Genomic DNA, 26,607 nt, shown 5'->3' on the forward strand with positions numbered 1-26,607 from the left:
GTTGATCATTTTGTCAGTCGTGCAGTCCACCACTTTTGTCCAGGCTCAAACATCTCAGGGAGTAGGCCTGTTGAATGAAATGTCATGAAATTCTGTACAAACACAATGAAGTCTCACAGAGCCGCTAACTTGGCTGTTACTGGTGCAGTTTCCAATTTCTAACAAAACAATATGAAAATATGTTTCAAATCTCTCAGATGTGTAACATAATGCAGCTCTCAGTTGTTAAATTCTATACTCAGTGCATCCCACACAAATACTGCAAAATACTCCACTTCCACAAACTATGCTGATGTTACTTTTTCTTTTTTTAAAGCCCTAATATACCTGCAACTCGTGCTGGATGTTCAAGCTTTTAGCTATGTTGTAATACAAACCTATTTGAGAGAATATGCTGCACAACTTCGTTCAAGTTATTAAAATATTTAGATTTTTTTTTAGCCATTGTTCAAATGTGTCCCATGCTGACAAGTTGAACCAGTTACAACTTTAACAAAGTCTGTTCTGAAGTACAGAACAAACATTTTCTCTGACTTAGACCACAGGGACTGGTGGTGCATTGGTAGAAGATGTAAATATCATTTTTAGAGACATTGGCCTACAGTTCATTTTTTGACCCAGGGGCCCCCAGAGGATTAATCCAGCCCTGGATGTAGCCTTGACAGCTGGATTTCTATCTACACCCAGAATATCAACCAGTCGTTAATAAATGTATTCTTGTCCCCAGCCGACAGTCATGTGTGGGCCTGGACAGTTAAGTCATAGTAATGAAGGCATTAGAGGTGGCTTAACAGCTTCAAAAGGCAGAATTAGACAGGTCTGACTGCAGGTTTTACAGACATTGCTCAAAGTTTTCACCTCTGTCATACTGCAGATGGGAAACACTGACCAGCTGATATCTGATATCCCATTAAAAGACTCAATTTTCCTGTAATGTATTTTCAGGACAGAAAGTTGTGTTTCAAAAGAATGGGAGCATGCACAGATGGATATCTTATTGTATCATTGTTTGATAAGTTTTGTTCAAATGTCTATCAGACTGTCATGAATATGTTGTACTGTCATTTGGCTACCTATTTTGACTGCAGCTTAACTGAACACAAGCAACACACATTTACAAATGCTAGTAAGTAGAATGAATGTACAAAACAGATGACATGACATGTCATGTCATGGTCCTCACGAGTCATTAAATAGCACCACATGTAATGCCTTATCAGTGCATGGTAATTATTACAATCAGGTGATGATCACATGATATAATGAAAATAATGTGCTGTGTTGAACAGTATAATATTAAAATAATTTTCTGATCATTACATTCAGGGCGGCACGGTGGGGCAGCAGGTAGTGCGCCTGCCTCACAGCAAGAAGGTCGCCAGTTCGATCCCCAGGTCAGGCTGGGCCTTTCTGTGTGAAGTTTTCATGTTCTTCCTGTACATGTGTGGGTTCTCTCCGGGTACTCCTCATTAGGTTAATTGGTGGCTATGAAATTGTCCTTAGGTGTGAGTGTGAATGTTTGTATGTCCCTATATGTTGCCCTGCAATCGACTGGCGACCGGCTCAGGGTGTACCCCGCCTCTCGCCCATTGACCCCACAACCCCGAAAGGGATAGTCGGTATAGGAAATGGATGGATTGATGATTACATTCAAAGAAACTTATCGTTGCTACTAACGGGCTTATCTGATGATAATGCATTCCAGTGTAAGTCATGTGTCAGTGACTTACACTGACACATGAATCAAACTCTACTTTGCTCAAAAGAGGAAATGATGACGTGACAGAGCTACTGTATTTGTATATACTTTCAGTTCATGGAGTTTACAGTCCTAAAACATGAGTCATGTGTTGCAAATTAGTGTGCAGTACCAGCATCACTCTCAGAAACTTTCCCAGCATGTTATCATATTTGCATCATCTGCATCTGGGGCCTGTAAGATTTGCACCTGTTACAACCGCATTTAAACATCCATCCATTTACTATACCGCATATCCCTTTCGGGGTTGCAAGGGGTGCTGGAGCGAGAGGCGGGGTACACCCTGGACCAGTCGCCAGTCGATCTCAGGGCAACACACAACCATTCACACTCACACTCACACTCACACCTAGGCATGTTTTTGGTCTGTGGGAGGAAGCCGGAGTGCCCGGAGAGAACCCAGGCATGCACAGGAAGAACATGCAAACTTCCTTGTTGCTGTGAGGCAGGCGCACTACCTGCTGCGCCACCATGCAGCCGCATTTAAACATATATTATAAAAACAAAACCAATGGTAGCTACAACATGGTGTTATAATGTTTCAACTCATGAAGCACTTATGGCAGCTGCACCACCGTGTGGAGCATGTTGACTTCAACTCAGAAAATATTGTGTCTGCAATGTTAATGATGAAAAGAAAGGCAAATATTGTTTAAGGTAAACTAGAGGTTAGTGCATGAAATGAGGTAGAGTAGGCAGTACACTATAAAAGTGGAGCCTGGTCTCAGTCCCACAGCATCAAATACCACCACTTGTAATTTTGGTGCCTAAATCTAACCAAACTGCAAGCACTAACCATGTGTTAGAAAGGCTTTCTGGCACGAAGGCGTTGTGTGTCACCAGGATGAGAACATGTTGGATAGCCGTCTAATTTTACCATGGATGGGTTTACACTGGAGTTAGCTGAGAGCCTGGCATCTCACACAGATGTTAAAGGGTACCTCGTGCATATTTGATACTCTTGGACTGAGAACAAGTTGGGAAATGAGAAAACTTGAAAAAAATTAATGTGTCAACTTTTAATTGTCACTTCTGTTTATTTACTCGAAGTAGGACAAACTCAAATCTGTACATTGTGCCCACGTGGAATTTTTAACATTTCTAATTGATTTTCAGTTATGGTTATCATGTTTATCAGTGCTGATAGATACTGTATGATGCCCGTGACTGGAGAGCCTAATATATAAAGAGTGCAGGGAGTGGTTGAAGTGGATATTTTCAGCATGGTTTACATTGTTTCAGTTCTGATCTGATGTGTGACTGATCTGAGACATCATAACAGTTCTGAATATAAGAAGTACATGATTCAGCATGACCTGACTTTAAAATGATAAACCTAATATTGAGTTAACAATTAAAAAAGAGTTTATTAATATAATTGATTTTGGGATTCCACAGTGTTCAGCAGTATAAAGTAGCCTGAATGGATTAAATTAAGTTATAAAGACTCAGTTGCTTTGTTACCTGAAATTCATGTCTCTTCTTTAAATTAAGAAAGAATTAACGCAGCCTAACATCTTTTAATTCATATTTATGCCAAAGACAAGAAGTTGGTGTTTTTACATTTTAGAACCTACCAAAAATATAGAGTGAAATATTTTTTAGCCGCTTGCTCTTAAAGTAAATATGTTTTAATCTATTAAAGGGAGTGAACTGCATATGAGACAACAGATTTTTCGTTCACATCAGCAGCAGCAAAGTTATGCACCTTTTGGTCTTTGGTTTTGGACCCTGGACTCCACCACACATGGTCTTTAACCACAACCCACAGTTTAGAGCTTCAGGAGGGTGTTTTCACGACTATCAAATTTGCTCATACCTGGCATCATATTCATGTCTCATTTTTTTTAACACTGGTGTTTCAAGCTCAGAGTAAAAGTAGCCACACCACAGTGAGGAAATAATCCGTATCAATTAAAGGTCCTCAGCCTAAATAGAGGTACAGAAGGATGATCTGCAAAATAGCATGTGCATGACAAGTGGAAGTGCTCACCTCAAAGACACATTAGGTCCCTATGAAATGTTAAGGAGTACCAGTAGCAGAAAACAGAAGTACTCAAATAGTAAAAGTACCTCAAAATTGTATTTAAGTATATTATTGGAGTAAATGTAAAATTCACTATTTAGTATCAAGAAGATAAGGTATAATTAAAAACTGTCTTGCTCACTTTCTGTTCTTCTTCTTATTATGATGTCTTTTTACTCACCAGTATCTCAAAGCCCTATTGACTCCCATTTTATTTATAACTGTGTTAAGGGATAATTGGTGCCTTTTTGTCTTCAAGGTTTTCGTACTGTTATAAAGTCATCCAGAATTCAGGTCAATTAGCATCAGTGCTTATAGCAGTAACACATTTCACACAGGCAATGTCTCCATAGTTTCTTATCCTTCATTTATTTATACTGTAAATATAATAACATAAGAAGATAACATATGTGTTTGGTTCGTATTCTGATCTAAATCTTTTAATTATTGTAATAAACAACAAAAACCACGAACGTCAAAACAAAGTCCAGTTGAGTTCAAACCTTGTGAAACCCTTTCAAATGTCGATCTTGTCATTTTTATCATGACTTTGTGTCATTTCAGCAAAGAGAAAAAACAAACAGGAAGCTCTAGAAATTTCAAAATAAAGTTTTCATTAGTAAAACATTCAGAAGTAATGATTCCTCTGAAATTGCACTTCTCTGACCTCCTGATTGATCACACTGGCCAGATAATAACATGTCAGTCATCAGTCAATGCTGACATGACAGACATGCGGTGAATGAGATAAGATTTTTTCTGTCTTTACTTAAAGTAAAATACTGCTATTTAAGAAATTCTAAATCACTACTATTGATGCTGTACAAGGTCATATATGTCTGCAGCAATGGAGCGTTTCCCTGTCGCTGTGCGTAAAAAGCAGCTCCCTCAGAGAGCACACACTTAGAGCTGTAGTAATACTTCCCCAGCTTCAAATAATAATAATGAAAAAAGTCGTTTCAAATTTTGGGGACCGTCGTGTATTTTGTTCTTTCCAAGAGAGAGAAAAAAAAATCTTTCCACTGTCTTCCCCCTGCGTTTCTCCTCTCCGCCTTGTTCCGCGCTGCGGAGCCGCTGTGATGTCAGCCTGCCTGGGTCATTTGAAGGTCAGCAGCCTCGGAAGGGTTCATACAAAGTTCACTCGCATATATTAGGCAATTCAATCTTTCATTCTCTGTGGCAAAACTAGTTGGAAATGAGCTGCACGGGGGGACGGATAACCCATTCGTCATCGGAGAGGAGAACGTGTGCTTTTAAACGCCGTCCGTGTTATTTTTGATAATAGAAAGGAAAGATCCCTCAGTTCAGGCGGGCTTTGCCGCTGCTGGCTCTGGTGTCCGTAACCGGGACGGAGTGATCCAGAGAAAACACGTCGGGATATTATTGTTATTGTGACTGTTATTATGGAGGAGTCCCGTTCGGACGTCTGTGGCAGCGCGCTGACTGGACACGGTGCGAGAAAATGCCAAATGAGCATTTAGAAGACGTGGTGGAGCATTTTGGTCCGAAATAATTCATGATTCCGGTGCGGGACGAAGGAGAAGAAGAGGAGCGAAATCTTCCGTGCCAAGAAGAAGAGGGCGAAGAGGAGGAGGAGGAGGAGGAAGAGGAGGGGGAGGAGGGGGGAAAACAGCGGAGTTTGATGGAGTTGTGTGCGCTTATGCCGGTGATTTTTATCCATAACGCACAAGACTAGTTGAACGACGCGCCGTCATCATGTTTGACTGCATGGACGTGCTGGCCGTGAGTCCCGGGCAGATGCTGGATTTCTACACGTCCAGCCCGTCCTCCTGCATGCTGCAGGAGAAGGCTCTGAAAGCCTGCATCAGCGGACTGGCGCACAGAGAGTGGCAGCACCGCCGGAGCGCACACTGTAGGTCCAACTTCTCATCATCTGTTATTATTGCTGCTGTTGTGGTTATTACCTCACTCAGAGCTCGAAATGATGATGGGCCAGTGCAGGCTGAGTCCATGATCCACATGATTCACAACAAGTTGCCATAAAGGTCCTGCAGGTCTGATCATTGCTGTAGGACTGATGATGGGATAAAGTCTCTTTTGCTCATTTCAAATCAGACAAATTAGGGAAGTGTCGTAGAAGAATCGTAGGAAGCATAGAACCAGGGCGCATGAATGCGTCACAGGCGCTTCTAAATATCAGGAGAAATAATTTTTAATAGACAGGGGAGATATTTTTAGAGCAGCTGGGTGACATGAGAAATTATTTTCTGATGCTTGTTCTAAAAAAAAAAAAAAAAGTTTGTTTTGATGTTGCACTCAGCAGAAAACTCCTCAGAACCTTCTCCCAAACGTCATATTTCACTCCTACCGTGCGCCCTCATAAATTCTCAGCAGTGGAAGCAGCCCCGACCTGCTGATGTATGGCTTGTCTCAGATCAGTTCAATTCAGAGAGCAGCAGGCTGCAGGAATGCAGAGAGTAAACACAGGCGGCGTTTCCACACCTCCTCCGCGGCCGCACATGACAGGAGGGGCGGCCTGACGAGCTGCGACCTGCGCTCCCTGACACTGATTTAGATAAATGACCCCGCGGACTTTTCAACAAGATTAGCGGGCTGCTATCGGAACATGTCAGCCTCTCGCGTCGTGAATTGGCCGAGGCTGATGGATGGACTGCTGCTAGTTTTTGTCGAGGAGACTAAGTGGATGCTTTAAAGGCAGTTGCATTCCGAGGAATATGCCAGTGATTCCTCCTTTGACGAAAAATTGAGAGAGGAAAAAAAAAAAAAAAAATATTGAGTCAATATTAACATTTATGTGACACTAAAAAATGGAAATCACAAGACAATGAGGACTTCATTTGATCTTGAAATAATCATGATTATTATAATGAGACCAAAAAACAAACTACAATTTAATGACATGTTGTGAAATTAAGATTAGTCCTATGAGAAAAACGCATTAAAATACCTGATTAAAGTCTCATGAAATACCCTCAAATCTATTGTAAAATATGTGTCACCAGCTGCAGATCTGGAGGACTTTAATCCTCTAACCGTGTGCTCATGAGGCACTTGTCAGTGTTTGTTTTTCTCCGTCACCCTGCTGCTGCTCCGTGATTTATCCTCATCTGATAATGACCGGTCTCCAGCTGTCATTCCCCAGGAAGTGTTTGCTCAAGGGCACTCAGTCAAAAGAGGCTCTTATCAGTGGAGGGAAAGTGCAGAGGTGACAGCTGCCACCTTTAACCTGAGCTGCCTCACCCTCCGCTCTGCTGCAGCTCACAGAGGCATCTCATAGTAAAATCTGAGAAATTTTCCTGATAAATTCATCTAGTTTTTGTTTGCCGTTTTAATGTTATTTCCTCTAAAATGTCTGAAAATAGGGGAAAATGCCTATCACAAGTGTCCAGAGGTCGTGGTGGCATCTTTAAATGACATTTGTCCAAGAAACAGGAAGCTGAAACCAGCAAAGTTACAACATTTGTGCTTGGCACATTATGTAAATTGCAGCAGAGGAATTTTCCACTAATAAATTAATCATTTAATCATTTCAGCTTTTCAATAATACGATCAGGAGCTGTATGTAATTTGTGACTTCGTGGTAATCCTGATGTTAAACTTGGTGAGAACGTGCATGCAGATAAAGTGATCGGAAAATAATTTCTCTAACTTCAAAAATGTGTATTTACATCATGTGTGCAGCCAGAGGTCAGGCACAAAAATGCATTTGGAAAACCAGAAACATTTTTAGACTTTTCAGACTAAAGAAAACAGTAATTCTCAGTTTGCTAAGATAGCTCCTCTCTCTCACCATCCAGCTTCTCAGACACACTCCTGTGTCGTAGAGGATCTTTGGCAGGGCTGTGCATGACTGAGGTGCATCCCGTCAGAAAAGTTTGAGCAAACACCAAAGAGAAAGTCTTTCATTTTGTTCTTGTTACCTGGATGCTGCCTGTTCATTGTTCAGGTCGTAGATTTGTGTATTATTTTAAATATTTCAAATCGTGTCAAAGTTACCTTATTTTCATGTTGATTGGTCATAACATCTATAAACATTTTTACCTCAGGTATAGAAACAGAGAAATTTCAGAAAAACATCAATTAAAATGACCGTAATCACTTAAACATATGTTAATGTAACATGAATTTATTATCATCCTTAAAAGGTACAGTTCATTTAAGAATAAGCTGAAATTATTAAAACATAATGAGGACTGTATGAGCCGACTGAGGAGGACAGCAAAAGATTCAGGGTCTGATCAACTCCAGCTGTTTTTTCCTTCTTAAATGACTTCTTTATGGGTCAAACTGTGGAAAGGACCTGTGACTCCATAGGTGGAAACAGTTGTAGAGCAGCTTGTTAATGGTGTGGATTGACTTGACAGAAAAGCTGCTGCTCTTTAACAGGGTCGTGACCAGAATTCTAACAATACTGAGGTCAAGACCAGGTCCCTCCATGCACCCCTCACACCCCCTCAGAACATTTAAACCAGTACCAAAGAGGAATGTTTTTCTTTTCTTTTTTCCTTTTTTGTCTTTACATAAACAATGCTCTCTTCCTCACACTGCCAGGAGTAAAACAGAAACATGTACTTATTTTCTGGCCTAAACATAGACAAAATGAATACTGAGCACTGAAATCAGCCTATAGAATAAACACGTGGTAAATATTAGGATGTAATTACTGTATTAGAAATCCCCCACAGGTTGTTATAAAAAAAAAAAAATTCAAATTCCCACAAAAGTGACGTCCTCGTTCGCAGCTACGGCCCTGCACTGTTTGTCATTAATACTGAAGACGCTGCAGAGCCTGTTTGATTAGATTTTCTTTATTTAGTCATTCAGTCATCCTAGAATTCAGTAAAAGTGAAAGCCTGGATTGTCTCTCAAGGCTTTTAACATATTCAGCATACAATGTTTGGTGTTTATTGCTAAACCAACATAAAGACATTTTCCATAAATAATAGCAGAAGCACTCTAAGCACTCTTTTGATTGGCGATGCAGGACGGCAACCAGAAGCCTTTAACACAAATGTTCACACTGGGCTTTTCCGACAGGACTAATGAAGCACTACGAGGGACAAAAGCAGAAACTGTTGATTTTCTGTCGATGAATTTGTCCTCGGCCCGTAAAGCTGCTCGTTGGCCTTTTGTGCTGTCAGACAGGACACCCCTGCCCTTTTCCTGTTTGAATAAGATGCTGTTTAAATAAGACTTTGATTTGAGAAAGCCTCTCGCAGGGTCATTGAAATGTTGGTTTATTAATTTATTTGTTCAGGATAGTGGAAACCTCCTGGGTGTTAATTAGCCACATTGACAACGAGCCGACCATTAATGCACTTCCTCTTCCAGTTTAGATGTTAATTAAGAATGATCAAGGACCTTCTTTACACAGATAAAATGGGCTTTGTGGCTGAGGAGCCGCTGTGCACGATACCCTCGCTGAATAAAGCCACAAATGAATTTCACATTGAAAGCATCAAGTCATTTTATCTCATCAAAACAAATCCAAAAGCTATCAGACAAATGAGTGGAAATGTGATTGTGCATAAACACCGCTGCTATTGTGACTTAAAAAGACAGAGTGTGATGTTCCAGCGTGATATGTGTTGTACAGCTGATGTGTGTTATGGGATAATTGGGGCCTTTTTGTCTTCAAGGCTGAAGCGCCTCTGATATGGACATGAAAGGCCATTAGCACAGCTTGCACACCAAGCTAATTTAGTGGGCGTGTGAAATGAAAGGCGGATGGGGGGGAATGAAAAGCGATGTACAACAGTGAAAGGAAAGGAGAGCTCTCTGATGCCAGGCATGTTTAATCGACATGATTAGGACAGTGTTAGGGTCCCACCAGGGTTACACTGATACTATGTATCTGCACTGATACTGGCCTGTTAATAATTATCAAAACGCCATGTCTGCCATAGGCTCCTGCTCCACACTGCGACAGAACAGGCATCTCTCCATGTTTCATGTCTTAAAGAATGAATAATTCCAAGACTCATGTTTCATGGAGTCAGAGCTGACGGCTTGAAAAAGCTGCTTTACTCTCTCTATATATTATTTTAATCTGGTTCCAGTGGAGAAGTTAACATTCTCATGATGGTTTAATTGCTGCTTCAGAGGCTTTTCCACCCTCAGAAAAAGAAAACACTTACTTTTTTTTGCCAATTCATGGCAAGTTCATTTGCACAGCACCATTCTGCAGCAAAGCAATTCAAAGAGCTTGATAGAAGACATAAAAGACATGAGGACACGATTCAAAAGAAACAAAAGGCCGTTTTAAAAGATGCATATAAATAGGGCTTCAAATAAGTAAGTAAATAAAATAGAGGGTGAAAATAAACCACAATGGAATCAAACAAAATAATTTAAAAACTCATGCGGTGTAAGATATTAAAAAATAGTACCAGATTAAATTTAAAACACTTAGCAAAATAAAACATTGGATAAATGGTTTAAAGGTCGTTCTAATGTAGTTGTCAGTAGACATGAAGACAATTTTAAATTTATTAATGTTTTAGTTGACAATTATAATTTCTCTTATTAATAATTTTACATTATTCCAATTATCTTTCACTATATTCTCAGTGATTATCTGTTTATACAGCAGCCTCCAACAAACTTCCCTTGTATCTGACATTATCGTGTTAAAAACCTTATATCAAATATTTCTATGCTGATTAGAAATGAGAAACGCAGGACGTAAAGGCATCCTCGATTGAAAAGATATCCAGTTTCAGAGAGAGTAGAGAGTGAATACAGGCATGAACCAGAGCGGCTGACCAGCCCACAGGAAGCCAGTGCTGTGATGTGAGAAATGCACTGATGTGTTCGGCTCTCTTGGTCTCAGTGAGGACTGTGGCAGCAGCGTCCTGAACCAGCTGCAGCTGTCTCAGAGTCCTGTAAAGACATGCTCACACTAGTCAAACCTGCTGAAGAGGAAAGCACGGGCAAGCCCTGCTGAGACATGTCCATTGATGCTTGTTCTATGTTTAGGTGACACTCGGCTGATTTGAATGAAACGGTCAGATACCAAGTGAGAGAGGTGTGTCATATGATGGAGGTTCAGTTTGTCCTCAGCTGCAGAGAAACAGTGAGGAAACCTGGAAAATGTCGTCCTGTCATTAACCGCCTGAAGTCACAGCTTTAAACCAGCTTTGTCTCATAATTTATCATGGACAACTGGTTGCTCATAACAACCCAAACCTTATTTAAAGTCTTTACACCAGTAGAGTAGTGGCAAAACATCCTTTAAAAACTGTCCGTCCAAACACTCACTCATATAAACCGTGTATTTCTGTGTATTTCCTACATATTTCAAAAAGAGATAGTACACTTAAACAAAGCTTGAATGAAATATTTAGCCTGTAATCATGAATCAAAGCCGGCAACAGAGAATACTGCATCATTTTGGTCTTGACTTTGGTCTCTTGAGGATCATTTTAAGTTGTTTTTAACCCTTAAATGGACTTCTTTTATGCACATTAACTTTAATACAGGCTGTTTTATCAAGGTGTAGAGTTAAAGGCTTTGCTCACCAGTGAATGTGAGGCCTGACCACAGATTGAACAGAGTCAGTGTGTAGTTGTAGCTGGTGTCCATGCCTCTAAAATGAGCATTTTTCCAGTGGAGTTTGGTATAATTGCTGTTTCCACACTCGTAAAAATTACCACTAAATACTTCATGTGTTTTGGCATCAAATTATACAATTTTAAGATTGCAAATACCAGCAGGAACACTGTGAAAATAAACAAATCTATCGAGTCTAAAAAATATCAGCCTATGAAAGCAAACATAAAACTGTATTTTCACCCTCATGTTTAAATGATTATTACGATTATCTACATTTCCGTACCTGATTAGAACTCACAGTTCTGTGGGTAGTTTTTATCTATTTGTCCCTGAGCTGAAACACTCTCGTTGCTGAATTAGATTTGCCACACCCATCCCAGAGCTCCCAGCTTCACTTCTTTTCACTGTTTTTAACAGAGCTGACACCAGAATCCAGTTACATCTACAAGTGCTGGCAGGGGGAGAATAAAATTATACCGTCACTGTGCTTCTAAGGCCACGAATTCCTGCGGATTAAACAGAAACCTCTCGTGTTTCAGCCACCTTATTTCTTTCCCCACACTCCTTCCCTGAGCTCTCTCCCTTGCCGTCTGCTTTTATGGCTGTCTTAGTTTCTCGGCCACTTTTTATGAAAGCTTTGAAGTGGCTTGCTTGCACCTGTTGTGTTCGCCGCTGCTGCCGCTGCTGCTTCCCGTCAATGTGTAGTCTGACCTCGGTGCTGCTGTCACCCCGGGGTTGCTGGGAGGTCACACACGGGGTCAAGAGGAGGGGTGAGGGGAGGGTTTGGTCACATGACTGCGTTGGAATCCCTAAACCCAAACACTAGTTACCTAATAAGACCCTGTTGGCACATACAGTAGAATCTAGAACTAAAGTCAGAGTTGGGAGGTTTTTTCTGTCAAATGTGGAATAGATTTGGAAGCCCTGATGAAAAGCAGATCCTCACCTCTCCCCAACACCCTCCTCTTCCATTTCCCCACCAGACATGAAGTCAAATGACTGCTCCTCATTGTTATTTTCTTTTCCTTGAGTGTTTAAAGCTCTCCTAAATATCCCTCTCCGTTAAACGCATTGAAAAGCAGCACAAAGCTGCTTCTAATTTGGTGTACTTTGGGTGAACTTTGACCATTTCCTCTGACTGGGCCTTCTGTATGTGAGCTATGCACGCTGCACTCCTGCAGAGAAAACCTGGAGGAAAAACACTTCCAGACTGGATGGAGCGTCAGCTGAGTGGAGGAGGAAGAGGAGGAGGAGGTGGAGGAGGAGAGGAGCTGGATCCACCTACTGGGAGTAATATTCCTCTAATCCTCCCCGGCTATGCCCACCGCTCCACACCCAAATCACCACAGCTTTCTCCTCAACGCAAACCAAACACACAAATACCCCGAGGAGCTTCAGGAAATGCCTCACTTTCTGCTCCCCCTGCTCTTTTTCTCTGCTGGTTCCCGTTTCTAGGGATCCGCCGTAATTTGTGAGCCTTAATTCAATCACTGCGATTTATGCTTCTTGCTTTCAATTGATTTTTATTTAAATTAAAATTAAGTGTAAGATTTTAAGTGCACCTTTTCACTGATATCTGCAGCAGAAAAGCAGCTTTGTCCTAATTTGGAAAGCGGCATCATTGTGTTAAATTGCCTGTGTGCAGCGACAGACTTTGCTTCAGGTTCTTTGCCATCTGTTGGTCATGTGGACCATGTGGGGAGAGTTTTACATGTCACTGGTTTTCAGACTGGAGGACCTGGATTTCAGAATGTAGCGGATACAATGGATGGATGATGCTGCAGCTCTGCAGATTATCTGTACATTACCTACAAGTAACCTCACATCCTGCCTCACACTGCGCAGCTTGGGCTGAACCAGTGTAAGTGTTCAGGTTTTTCAAGCCGATTGGCACCAACTGTATGTTTTTTGAGGCCATGACCATTTTCTATGGTGTGAGATTTGTGCCTCAGTTCTGAATATGCAGCGGCACATTTTGTGCACAGATTTTTTTTTTGCACACACATGAATTAGAGGAATTATCACACAAAGATAATTTCATTTCAGCAAATAAAGATAAGTGCACAATAATAACTTGTCACTCACACATTTTGGCCAATTTACATGAAGTGCGTTTTGTATTACAATTCAGGTGTCAAGTGGCTATCGTTACTATTAGTAATGACATTGGGCTCATTAAGTTAAGAGATCTGGTAACATCTGGACATTGCTAAAAAGATGGAAACACGAACACTCTGACCGGCTGTAAACAAACCTCCATTAGTCAGAGAGCCCAGGCTGAGTTTGATCTGCATGTACACAGTTTACCTGTGCAAGGACTGATTATCATGGCATTTCTAGTACACTCACTTTTGTAGGATGGGTTCACATTTACTTGATTTAATTGTTCCTGGCCATAAAGTGATCCTTTATAGACGGTCTACAGCAAGAGATGGAGGACAAAATCCCCAGTCCTGCTTCTGTGCAAAAATGATTTCTGAAGTTCAGCTGGAGTTGATCTAAAGCTTCATATAAATTCAGTGACGACCAGAATAAAGGAAATAAACTCAAGTTGTGATAAACCACAATCCAAAAAAGACGTTACAATCACAGGATTGTGGTAATGCTAAATGTAGCCTAATAGCAGCCCAAGCAGGACACAGATGTCCATGAAGTGATTGTGAGGTAATGTTAGTTACTCAGCCATTTCTTGCTGCTGCCATTAGCCACAATAAGCCACTGGTCATATCAGACCAAGTAAAAGCTTTGTTGCTCATGAATTCAAATTTTCATTCACAAGTTAGGTTATATCACTGAATATTGAAACTGTGGTAAATGTCAGTAGTTATGGCTCACGATTGACTTGATCAGATAAAGTCACACCAGTGCCTCTATCTGATCAAGACATGAAGTGATTATCAGACCACATCATAGTGTTATCAGTCAAAACAAATTCAAACTTCAGTGGAAAGTTTTTCATTTCATGTATAGTTTCATCATCTGTGGGTATTTCTGAGCTCATCCCTCACACTGACAGGCTGACACTTAATGAAAGCAAGTATCGGTCCTGTATATCGGTGTGCTTCCTGGTGTCAGTAGGCTCTGTCCCAGTGGACAGGCCAATCAGAGTGGCTGTTTTCTCTAGTCTTTCCCTTCATTCTGCCTGCTGCCTCCAGCAGGGAGTGTGTTTGACCCCAGCGGCAGGTTCAGCCAGAGGCTAAAGGTTCAGCAGCCACGGCAGCCACCGATTTTTCTCATCCTGCTCTTAAGCCAGACTCTAGGTGTGTCTGTCACCAGCCTTTATTCCTCTAATGGAGCTTTCTGTGTATGTTAACATGCAGGGAAGTCGACTCAAAGTTTAATCACGCAGAAAATGGAAAAAGGCTCTCCTACACCTGATAGGGCCTATACACCACCATACAGGTATCCATTGACCGCCCCTTTCTTCCGCCTCCTCCAACACACACACACACAGACACGCACAGACACACACACTCTGAGGGGTGTAATGAATCTACGTTTATGCGTCCCATCTGTCTGCAGGTGGTCACGCTGCCTCCCGGACGCAGCCATGAGTTTCAAATAGGCAGCAGGGCTGAATTGTTGGCGCTGCCTCTCCTCAGTGTGGGACTACCCAGCCGTCACAAATGCTCCAAAGGCATATCAGTAGCAAAAGTATTTTTCCTCTAGATGTATGTTAAAGTGTGGCGCACCACCTGGGGAAAGGCTAATATACATTGTTTTTGTGCTCTAGTAGTCATACATCCTCATCATCGTCTCAGGTGAATACCTTGTTTCACTTATTACATGTTTGACGCAGGACGAGCTGTGATGTGACTGTGTGGTTTCTCTGTGTGAGAGGGGAGAAAGGGATGAACCTCTTCTTTCATCCAAGCATCCATACAAACAATGAACTATGAGGTCAGAGATTTGGATCGAGGATTATCCTTAATCAGTGATAGAGGGGAGCACATGAATAAAGTGCTAGCAGAGCTGCAACGATTGTGAATCACGTAGAGGATATTGTTCTGGTATTAATATTTAAGTTAATAGGTCAGACCTAAAATGATCACATTTATATGTGTTTTAAATTCAGGAATTAAAATAATTACAAATATAAAAAAGTGATTTCCTTTGAATATAGTTTATACATTTTATATAATCTGGATTTTTGGTCCGTCAACATGCAGGGACAGGTATGCTCTACATCACTATCACTTGAGATCTGGCCAACAGACACGTGAGGCCAAGCATGAAGAAAAGTCTATCAGAATGAATCTGGATGTTATGTGGATGAGACTTGAAACAAGTGTGAACATGACCTTTGATCAAATGAACGCAATGAACGACAAAGCATGTTTCTGTTCCTTCAAGTTTTGAAAAAAGTGTTGTTTTGGTCTTGAAACTCCACCTTATGTGTATTAGTTATATGCGTGTGTAGATGCACAAAATGCAACAGGATCTATCGCCTTGTTCAGACTGCCAGCTAAAATCTGTGTTTGGCATATCCAGATTGTATCTGGTTGATTTTAGAAAGTCTGAAAAGCAGTAGAACCACATGAAATGCAGTTTTTGCAAATCGGATCTAAGCTGTATTTGGAGGTGGTTTGAAATGCCATTCCATTTCTACAGATACGTCTCCGTCTGGACGCCGTGGCTGCTCAAATCAGATTTCAAAGTGTCTTCTGCATCACTTGCAATGCAATGCACAACAAATCCAGGGTGACAGGAGTACACTGGAGCATAACCCATGCTGCTACTTGCAGAGCGGTGTAAAGGACAAGACAGACAACAACAGTGCTCTGCATTGTAATGTGACAGTGTGATTGTTTGTTGGATTAGACGAAGGATCTCCATATCTTGCGCTTCCATGTTGGAAAGCCATGAGGTCAGCGTAGGACATGCAACCCATACAGTCAGTCTGTTTCAGACATCGGATTTGAGGAAAAAATCAGATTTGCCTGCAGTCTGAACAAAGTCTATGTTCCTCCTTTCTTCCTGATCAGATGGCTTTGTGTATCAGACCACTGGCTTCCCTCCAATATGGGGTCTCACCATACATCTGCTTTATGTGCAAGCTGCTTCTGACTGCTCTCTGCCAGCGACAGAAGGAAACCATTTGGAGCATTTGGAGCAATGAGATGACCTGACTTCAGTGAAAACAAATGTCTGTCTGTCTGTCTGTCTGTCTGTCTGTCTGTCTGTCTGTCTGTCTGTCTGTCTGTCTGTCTGTCTGTCTGTCCTTATCAATGAAACCAGGTCGCGCTACAGTTGTTTAAAGAAGGGAGAAATAACATGGCTGACTTCCCCTACTGAAGTTGTTTACTCTCAGATGAATACCACTTGAAATTCAGAGCAGCAAACTTTTCTAAATCCTAACACAGCACCATTATGTCAGCTTTATGCAAGTCTACTTAAATATTCCGCAGAACTTTTAAGCACTTGATACAGTCACTGTTTCATAACGAGTCACAGAGACTTCTCCTTGCTGCCCGAAATGCTCCTCAAACCCAGATAAGAGTGAGAATCGATAGATTTATAAATCATCTCATTCTAATTAACCTTGGTGGTCATCTTACTTCCTCATCCCTCATTACAGAGGTAACACTTATCCTCATGCACAGGCCTGTATGTGCCGCAGACATGTTAAGTCTTCCCTCGAGCCACTGAACTTGCCAAACGCAAAGCTACAAATTCAACATGCGCAAAAAGTCACACAGGGTGAATGTAGTGGAAGATTAGATTAAACCGCCAGGGAATTCCATGCAAGGACGAGGGTCCAGTAATTATAAGAGCTTGATCCTTACCATCAGTAATTGAGTTTACTCTGACGAAGTACGGAAGAAAGTAATCTAATCAGCAGAGATGCTGGAGAGACTGTTCTCCATTTTCTATGCAGATAGGTTATGTGCATGTGGAAGCGGTTTGGTCTCTGTGTAGATTCAAAGCGTGGTACATTTTCACTTCAGTGTTAAGTGTGTTATGATTGCTTTGCCTCTACCTTGAAGTACTGTTAGTGCTTTTGTATCAGCAAATCAAGAGCACACCTCCCACAAACACAAGTGTTTAATGTCTCCTACCTGCTCTCTAGGAAGACAGAAAAAATGCATCTGGAAGGACAATCCAACTGTGGCCTTTCACTTATTCTTTCATGTGTCTTTACCAGAAAGCTGCAGCTCAGTTTGTGCCTCAGGAGCAGGTCTCAGGTCCCTTTTCCTGGTCTGTGCTATGAAAAGGTTCAACAGGTTTACAGCCAAGTCTGACCTGGCAGTAAACAATGGGTACTGGGTATACAATAACTCTTAGGTGGGTTTTAGAGATCCTGTATCTCTGCAACACTTAACTGACTAACTGTTGAGTTTGTATTGATACCAGTGATGCTATGGAGTATTGATTGTACAAGTGGGTCCCTGTTTTGTTTGTATCGTGCATGTGCTTAATTACACATACACACCGTCCTCTCACAGGTTTCATGCTATTCCACTGATAAACAGGTGGTGGCGGTAGCATGGAAGAAAACAACGCAATTTATTTCAATAATCAAATTTGCAATTGATTTATGAGAAAGGAACACATTAGTTAGACTTCAAGGATGCACACTGTAGGTTTGGATGAGAAACACTGAAGAAACCTTTGTTCATTGACCAGAAAACTTAACAGGACAGCTGTAGGATAACGTGATAGAAAGAGCCACCAGCAGCTGTGCAGCAGTACTTTCAGTTGAATGCCACAGCATGCTAACACATGCTAGCTTTTTCTAATTAGCAAAGGAGGCTTGAGTGTTAGTTTTGCTAGTATTGGACAAAGTGAAATTAGACAATGTCAACTGATCATGGGGAGGTGTGTCATGGCAATCCATCCAATGTTTGCTCAGATTTCCCTTGGACCATATTTTTAGATCTGCAAACTGAGTGACTGAGTGATCTACTGAGCATGACAATCCCCAGAACCACTAGCATGGCTGAAAACGTTGATGTTGATGGATCAACCTCTGAAGACCAGAGGAGAGTTTAGTTTTATGAACCCAGTAAAACAAAATTTCATGTGATTTCTCGTGTCTCTTTTAGTCCAGCCTATCACAAAGATTTAACAAGAAGTTCCACTAGACTTTGAATATAAGACTACATTTACATTTTATCTCACATTAAACCAGGACAAGTGGGTGTATCTAATGTTAGCACGGAGCTCCTTCTGATTAGTCACAATCCAGTCAACCTACCAGCATCAAACCACACACTTACTACAGTCATGGGCTTTCCTGCAAACTGATTTTGAAGTGTGAAATAGGTGGAGCTCCCCTTTGACATTTAGACTGAACTAACTAATACCATCCAGGAATTTGTGTGAGAAGGTGTCAGGGCCTGTAACATTTTGAGAAAACAACTGCGATGTGGCATTTTTGAATCATGCCTTGTTTCCTGGTTTTGAATGTGAATGTCCTTTTCTAGTTCCAGATGTCTAAATTAATTATTCAGTCATTTGAAAACAAGCCTCTTCATCTTCTGTCTTCTCTTCTCTTCTTCTGTCTGCATTCTGGCAGCCATTGAAACACAGAGCACCAGTTCTGAGGAGCTCGTCCCCAGCCCGCCGTCCCCACCACCCCCTCCCCGAGTCTACAAGCCCTGCTTCGTCTGCCAGGACAAGTCCTCCGGATACCACTATGGTGTCAGTGCTTGTGAAGGCTGCAAGGTAGGACCCCTGTTCCCCTCAGACTGTGTCAGACTAAGTGAACTAAGAAGTGTTCTTCAAGGTTTCTTTGAAGCTTTTTTAAACCAAATTGTGGAGTTCTTTTTATACTGCTGATCTGAAATTGATATGATCACCCAGATTCAGCACAGTCTGAATTATATGTTGAAGGTTTTGTACCAACAATGTACCAAGGTCCTTCCCAGAGTCAGACCATAGAAAACAGACATTGAGCAAAAGCACAGGTATGCCACCTGAAAGATCCAGGAGCTGCATTCAAAAGACAAAATCACCTCTCTTTTGTGAACTTTTGTCTGTTCATCTTTTGAAAGCTGGCCTTTCACAGTGGCCAAGTATTTTGAACTGTTGCTTCACAGTAAGAAGGATTTAAAGAACCTCTCTGTGTGGGTTTGCTTTCCCCATTCATGCATAGTTTTCCTCCAGGGGCTCCCGTTTCCTACAGCTGTTCAAAGACATGCAGGCTATAGGTGAATCAATGATTTTAAACTAGAGCCTGACCAATCAATTTACCTGGTCTGTGTTAGCTTACAGATGTAATGTATCAGTGTGTATGTTCTTAATATGTTGAGTTTAGTATGAAAGTTCATCAGATGAGACTTTGCTTTTGATTCTGTGACCCCACGCTTCAAACGCCATATGTACACCTGTAGTGTTCAGTTGTCAGTCAGCAAGACTAAATGTCTAACATTATTAGCATCCAGTTAGATTTTCAAAATAAAGCTGGCTGAGAACAATAATAAGGACATGGCTGATGTTATGAAGCGATCACAGTTTGGTTAAGTTTAAGCACCAAAACTACTTGATTAGCTTTCAGAAATGATCATGGTTTGGGTTCAAAGTTATTAGTTAGTCATTAGTTATGTACGTTATGACTTTCCACCTCATTTATATTACGTCACCTGACTTCAACAGCACATCAAAACGTTGTGCTACAGGGTTGCCTTCACAAATAATGTTAGAGAGGTACCCCACAATGTCATAGTTTGAAGTGCAGGGCCACTGACCAAGACACCATATTTGATGCGTTGGGAGTGAGAATGGGCTGATCTACCAGATTACACTGTGAGTGTAAATGGCTGTGTTACAGAGGTAATACAGTGCAATGCTACCAAATCATTAAATTAATTACAAAAAGTGCTATTTGAGTTACCATCACAAATGAATACGAGTGTGTTACAAAATAAAAGAAACAGGAAAAAGTGCTTCAATGAAGCGTCACTTCACCGAGTTTGCAAAGAAATCTCACATTGTCTGTGTTTGATTAGTCATGCAGACATGTTTGGTTTTATTTGCACAGGTTTTAAATGCTTTGAGCAACACAAACTTAATTGCATTCATTCTATTTATATTGAGGCAGCTGCAGAAAACATACAAATACAGCAAAACTAAAACTGAGTGGTGTGCTGTTTGGAATATTTGGGTGGACTGTTCCTTTAAAACATGACAGTACCTCCTCTCAGTCACAGTCTGCCATTCTCAAAGGTTCTACTTTTAGAAATTCCTTCCAACATCTGCCCCACCAACACTTGTCTGTCTTCTCCCACTTACAGCAGCTGTTGCTAGGCAACCACTCACACTCCCCGCATGCACATAGATGTACTGTATATAAACAACATTCAATAGGTGATGAATAGGCTGCTAAGTAAACTGTACGATTCAAAGCTTATCTAAATAATTGTGTAACTTTTATATATAAAACAGCTGAAAATGAGAAAGTAAAACTTTGTATGAACAGGAATGGATTACAGTAATACCCTCTTGAGAACTGCACATGTTTTCCTTGCAGACAGCCTGTATAATTCCTTCCCAGGCGATGCCGTTTTCTCCCATGCAGCCAGGCTGCGGTGTGATGTCCTCTCTCCTCCCTGCCTCTGTAATTGAAGCAGTGGTATGCCAGGAATCCTTTGGAGTTTTTGGCCCAGAGGGAGGTGGTGATCGGCTCACTCATTGGGCTCTGGGTCAAACCAAGTTCTCCGCAGACTGCCATGGTGTTTATGTGCCAATATAAGCCTCATCGTAAAGGTCTGTCATGACCTCTGACCTCGCTGCTCTGTCCTTCATTTAAGGGAAACCCTCTAAAAAACGATGGAATGTATCTGCGCTTTTCATGAGTCTAAGTGTGTAGTAGGTTCATAACAGCTTAGTTTTGGCTCAGACATGCTGACAGATAAGTAAAGAATCATCATCACATCACCGGATGACTATGGGATTGAGTACCCTGAGTGCAGATTGTGCTTCGCTAATGACAGATGCAGACAGTGAATAAAGTGAAATCACTGTCAGAGTGCTTCTGAGAATACAGACAACATGGCAGAGTTTCATCCCATCCATCCGCTCTCTCCGCAGAGCGCTGATGTAAAAATAGTTCAATTCATGGCAGAATGGCCCTGATTTTTGTAACATCCTGACTCAAGAGGATTAAGCAGCGGATTATAGTGCTTTTTTTCCCCTGTGTTGTATTTCTGTGTCCATGGCGAAGCCATTGTTGTCTGTGGTGTGAGGGGCAAGCCCCTTCTATTGGATAGATGCAACCAAGCATGCTGTAGAGCAGTAGGCTTTTAGCTAGCAAGAGGAGCCTTTTACTGCCCAGCGAATGTGCCAATTAGAGCCACAAATAGACTCAATGTTGGAGAGAGTGTGTGTGCTTTGTAGCTATGTCAATGCATGAGTGAAGCACTTCTTAAAGACAACACATGCACATTCACATTGGTGCACACATGCAGCTATATAACAACTGCGCACAAGGCCGGTCCCAGCTGTGGAAATAATTGTTTTTCTAATGAGTGTCCAGACCTGTTTTAATTTTTTTCATCTGTCACAGAAACATTTAATCATTAATGAGAATTTGAAACTAATGCAGAGGTTTTCCCAGAAATGGCAGTAATCCAGGTTTATACAAGTAAATGTGATGTTTTAGCCATCAGACACTGGGCACTACTTTCTTTGGTTCGATCGTGGTGTTTTTGAGAGCAGTATGTACTGCATAAATTCCCACTCAGACTCTCAAATAAAATGGCAGACAGTAAATATAGTGCGCTGTATAGTAAACAGGGGATGCTTTCCCTTCAAGATGCCTCCTCGCTTGCACATCTGCTCGGTGAGGACGGAGGAATTCTAGTCACCAAGCAGGATCCATCATCATTTTAGGAGGTAATTACAAATGATGCATGACATCTCGACTGTCGAATATGTGCAGAAATGTGGGAGCAATAAAAACTATGTCTAAGCTATAAATGTTCTGAATAGAATTTAAGTGGTCTTTGAAAGAGCACAGGTAAGTGTGACGTCCTTTGCAGGCTGTGGTTTATATTATTGGACTATAAAGATAGCCTTGACTGTGCAGCTGTATAGGACTGTATAGTGGCTTGTTTTTCCTGAGCGAAGGTCTACTTGGAAGGGAACAAGAGAAAACAGGAAGGAAAGAAACAGCCTTTTGGCTTTGTAAAGAAGAAATAAAGAAAGGTACACAGAAATGTATAATGATAAACATGAATAATGTTAGGGCCACTGTTATTCCTCAATCCACATATACCTTTTCTGATCTACAGTATTGCACATGCGGTCTTATAAATATATTATAATAAGGCTGTTTCCAGTCACTAAGCAGATTCTGATTGAAGTGGTTTACCATCCAGTAAAAGACTTCCACCTAGGGTACACCTGTGGATCCTCCCTGTAAGAGGGGAAAGCATGAAAGCACCCAGAGAATGATTTGAGACACAGCCCAGGACTTTTCACAGAAGACATCTTGACACGTCACAGTCAGGAGAGCATGTTCGAATAATAAAATGAATGATGGCTTCTTCGCTTTTGCATCTTTGGTTTCAAGGTCCTGGTATTGTTAAAGCCGACTCACTAGCCATTGCGCTTCCTGCACTGATGACTAAGAATATCTGCTGTGGACGAGGTCAATATAAGTTAACTTCCATTAGAGCGACACTGGCCATTGACTGTTGAAGTGAATGATTACTTGACTGACAGAAAATCAACCAGCAACATTTTTGGCAATATATTATTTTCTGTGTGTACTATTTCTTTTATAGACCAAATAATTATATGATTTTAATATTTACCTTATATAACTGAATATGCAATATAAATCCTTAATCTATAAAATATCACATATTTGCAATTTTGTAAAACAGAAACAATTAATTGATTATTAAAATGGTTGGTTATTGTTTTTCTCAATCAATGTTCCTGCAGGACACCAAATGTACAAACAACAACAGTAAAACACGCATTAATATAGCAGCCAGTAGTGGCACTTTTAGCAGGGTTTGATTCCAGTATGACTGAGTTAGTGTGTTGCCCGGTGTCGGCAGATTTGCTGCGTGGACAGAGCTGATTTGAATTGTTAAAACAGGGTGCAGGCATATGGGCCTCCAGAAGCACATGCATATGCAACAGATGACAGTTTCATCTGTGCTGACCCAAAGTCAAGAAATCTTCCAAAGTCGATGCAGCCTTCACATTCAGTCACCCTTATACTTCCTGCTGCGTCCTTCTGAACACTCCCGATGAAAGCTCCACAAACTGTCTCAGGTACCATGGGACCATCTTAAAAGATGCCAGAAGGAATCTGATTAAAGTTCCTGTAACTTTAGCTGAGCATGATGTCTGCACTGTTGGCTGACACTGACTCACTCTGCTGTTCATTCCAGTGATGAACACATGAGGGAAAGTCGAAGTAACTTGCGTACTAGTTATATACTGCTGTTATCACTTTGCTCCTAATCAAGCGCACAGAGCTCTCACAGAAGAGGGAACTCATAGTAAAGCAAATTAAGACAAATCAAATTGAGCCACAACATTTCTCTTGGGTAACAGTATTGCTGAAATGTGTTGACAGTGTTGTGTGTGCAAACACACAACACTGTCAACACATTTCAGCAAGAGCTGTTTCTTCACCAGAGTTGTTCTGATAGTAATGCAGCAATGTTTAAAGCCCCTTTCAGACATGCATTTTGGTCCTTAAATGTGCTTGCAATTTTTAGATAGATTGATAGATCAATAGATAGATAATTCATTTGTCTTCCAGAAGGAACTTCTTGTACACAGTACATGCAGACATAGCAACAAATAAATAAGACACACAGAATTCTTCAAAATGCAGGATTTACAGAGACACGTAGGTTACAGGGATCTCACAACAGACACGTAAACATGGATTGACAGTCTACAAACCACCATCTGGATTTCTTGTAGCTTAAGAGGAGGTTACTTATTCAAAGCACATACAGCTGTAGGAACAAAGCTCTTGCTAAAACGAGCCTTTCTGCACATGGGTAGTCTAGCACATGGTTAAATAACAGAAATATTAAAGCCACACTAAGTAATATAAGTAACAGTGAATCAAATGACTTGAAATGTGTAGCTTTTTTATGGTTTTGGTCGACTCACATCTCTCATCAAACTTGTCAGTCAGATACTTTTTATTAAGAGTTGGTGGAGACCAAAAACAGGACTTAAAAAGAGTGGATATTGGACGTTTGTCGAGTGGACAGAAACACTACTCCAAATTAATTATTTACTTTTTTTACAGTTTATATTCCAACTTGTTGACTTAATGATGTCATACCCCTATGCATCAACAACAAGCATGACAGAAAGCAAAAGTAACATTGCTATCAGCTCCACAGTGCAGGATTTAGGGGAGTGACTATAGTAGTGTGGAAGTGGTTTGGTTACAAAAGATCACACGGTAATATGGAAGAAGCGCAACAAGGCTGTAACAACAAAAGGGGGCAATACAGCAAACTTATTTCACTTCTCAAGCGGAAGCACCTGAGGGGAGCTAGAAATCCTGCAAGGAGAGCTCAGCAGCTATTATGAGTTCTAAACCAAGCAGACAAACTACAGTCTTTGGCAGGGTGAACTCTATTTGTCACATCATCAGGAATGTCATTGCAGACATACTCTGAAATATTATGTTAGGGCAATATCACACACTTCAACAGATAGACGAGTGTAGTAAAAAACAATACTTGCTTCACCTCCATTGTACTGAGGTGAAGAGAGAAATCTCAGACAGATATCTTAAAACACTGACAAATAAAACCACAGCTATCTGTATGAGTACATATAAGTGGTGGTAAAGTTAGGGGATAGAATGGATGCAAAACAGTGGAGAAAATGATATCTTAACATTATTTGCATAAGCCCTGAAATGTCCATAAAAGAAAGACGGCTTGAATCTGTACGCGTGTCGCCAGCGCTGACAGGCCTTTAGGGATGAAGACAAAACTTTGCGCCGTGAACACTCCTCCCCCTCTCTCTTTTAGTTGTTGGGTCCTGAGGCGTTGACACAGCAGGATTAGTTTGATGGAACTGGTTTGACAAGCGGGAGACCATAACCTCTCTGAATAAAACACAATTCAGAATGCTCACATTGGAAAAGAAACACTCCTCTCTCTCTGAACCCACAGCCCTCTCAGCTCTTTTTCCACCTCAGGCCCACAGGCAGGGATGGAATGGATGAATAAACTGACCTAGATTCACCTACAAATCTGATTTCTTAACAAACCAGAATCTCTTCAATAGAATGTTTCATTATTCCCAGGAAGCGTTTACCTGACACCGGGGGCCTGACATAAATAATGTGCATGTACAAAAATGATGCATACTCTACCATCCACATAAAAATAGCTTTAATATTTATTTATTTATTTATTTATTTATTTATCTATTTATGCATGTGCATGAAAGGATAGCTCAAGATTATGGGAAATACCTTTGCTTTTACTCTGTCTGAGAGTGGGGTGACAAGTCTGATACCAGTCTCATGTGTTCAGCAGAAAATCTGCCATTTAGGTTGCATGTGCAAGCAGGTTATTAAAACCCATATTGATGGTTATTGTTGGGTGCAGTAATTATCACAGGAGCAGAGGAGGAAGTCGGGTGACGTAGTATAAAGAGCAAGAAGGTCTGCATGTAGTAGAAGGTGGGGTGGATGCATGGGTCAAACAAACACAGGCCTTTCTCACAGTAGGATGTTTTTCATGTCCCATTTTGAGTCTTATTTTGACTTAAGCAGAGTACTTAAAGCTAGAGTAAGTAGTGTATTTTAGAAGCATTTTTTGTTACAATTGTGGAAATTCTCTTTACATGCTGATAGCAAGCAATGAATCAAATGCTATGAAAATGAAAATCTGTTATCTGTGGCTGTTACAGTCCTGTAATTAACCCATACAATCACTTCATTTGGGCCAGATGAAATGATTTGATGGATTTATTACAGGCCTGCAATAAAACTGCTTATGTACCTACGTACCCGTACCCTGTGCCATGCTCGGCAGATGTACTGCTAAAGCTGTAGTGAACTAGTCACACAGGAGTGGAAGAGAAAGAGGTGTTTATATGACGTATGATGATAGGTATGAGGATGTGTTGGCCCAGTGCAGAGCTGTAGTGAGGATGCGATTAGCCTAGCTTAGCATAAAGACTGGGAGGAGGGGGAAACTTGTTATGGACAGCAGGGAAGGTGAGGACCCAGGATGCAGAGTGGTAGTAGAACAGTTTCTTATCAAACACAAACATCTCCAAACGGGAAAAACTGCAGCTCAGGCGGACGATAAACCAAAATCTCAGCTGAAGGAGA

The 26,607-nt window shown here is 41.1% G+C and overlaps 1 protein-coding gene across 1 annotated transcript in view; it reads left to right on the forward strand.

Moving 5' to 3' along the window:
* LOC139345849 (retinoic acid receptor beta-like) overlaps positions 1 to 26,607 on the forward strand; it is a 170,297-nt gene that overhangs the window by 96,163 nt on the left and 47,527 nt on the right. The window contains exon 3 of the mRNA XM_070984709.1: positions 18,841 to 18,989. Coding sequence (XP_070840810.1) covers positions 18,841 to 18,989 — 149 coding nt within the window. The remainder of the gene's footprint in view (positions 1 to 18,840; positions 18,990 to 26,607) is intronic.

Source organism: Chaetodon trifascialis, chromosome 17 (genome assembly GCF_039877785.1).
Source record: "Chaetodon trifascialis isolate fChaTrf1 chromosome 17, fChaTrf1.hap1, whole genome shotgun sequence".
In the NCBI taxonomy this organism is placed as follows: domain Eukaryota; kingdom Metazoa; phylum Chordata; class Actinopteri; order Chaetodontiformes; family Chaetodontidae; genus Chaetodon; species Chaetodon trifascialis.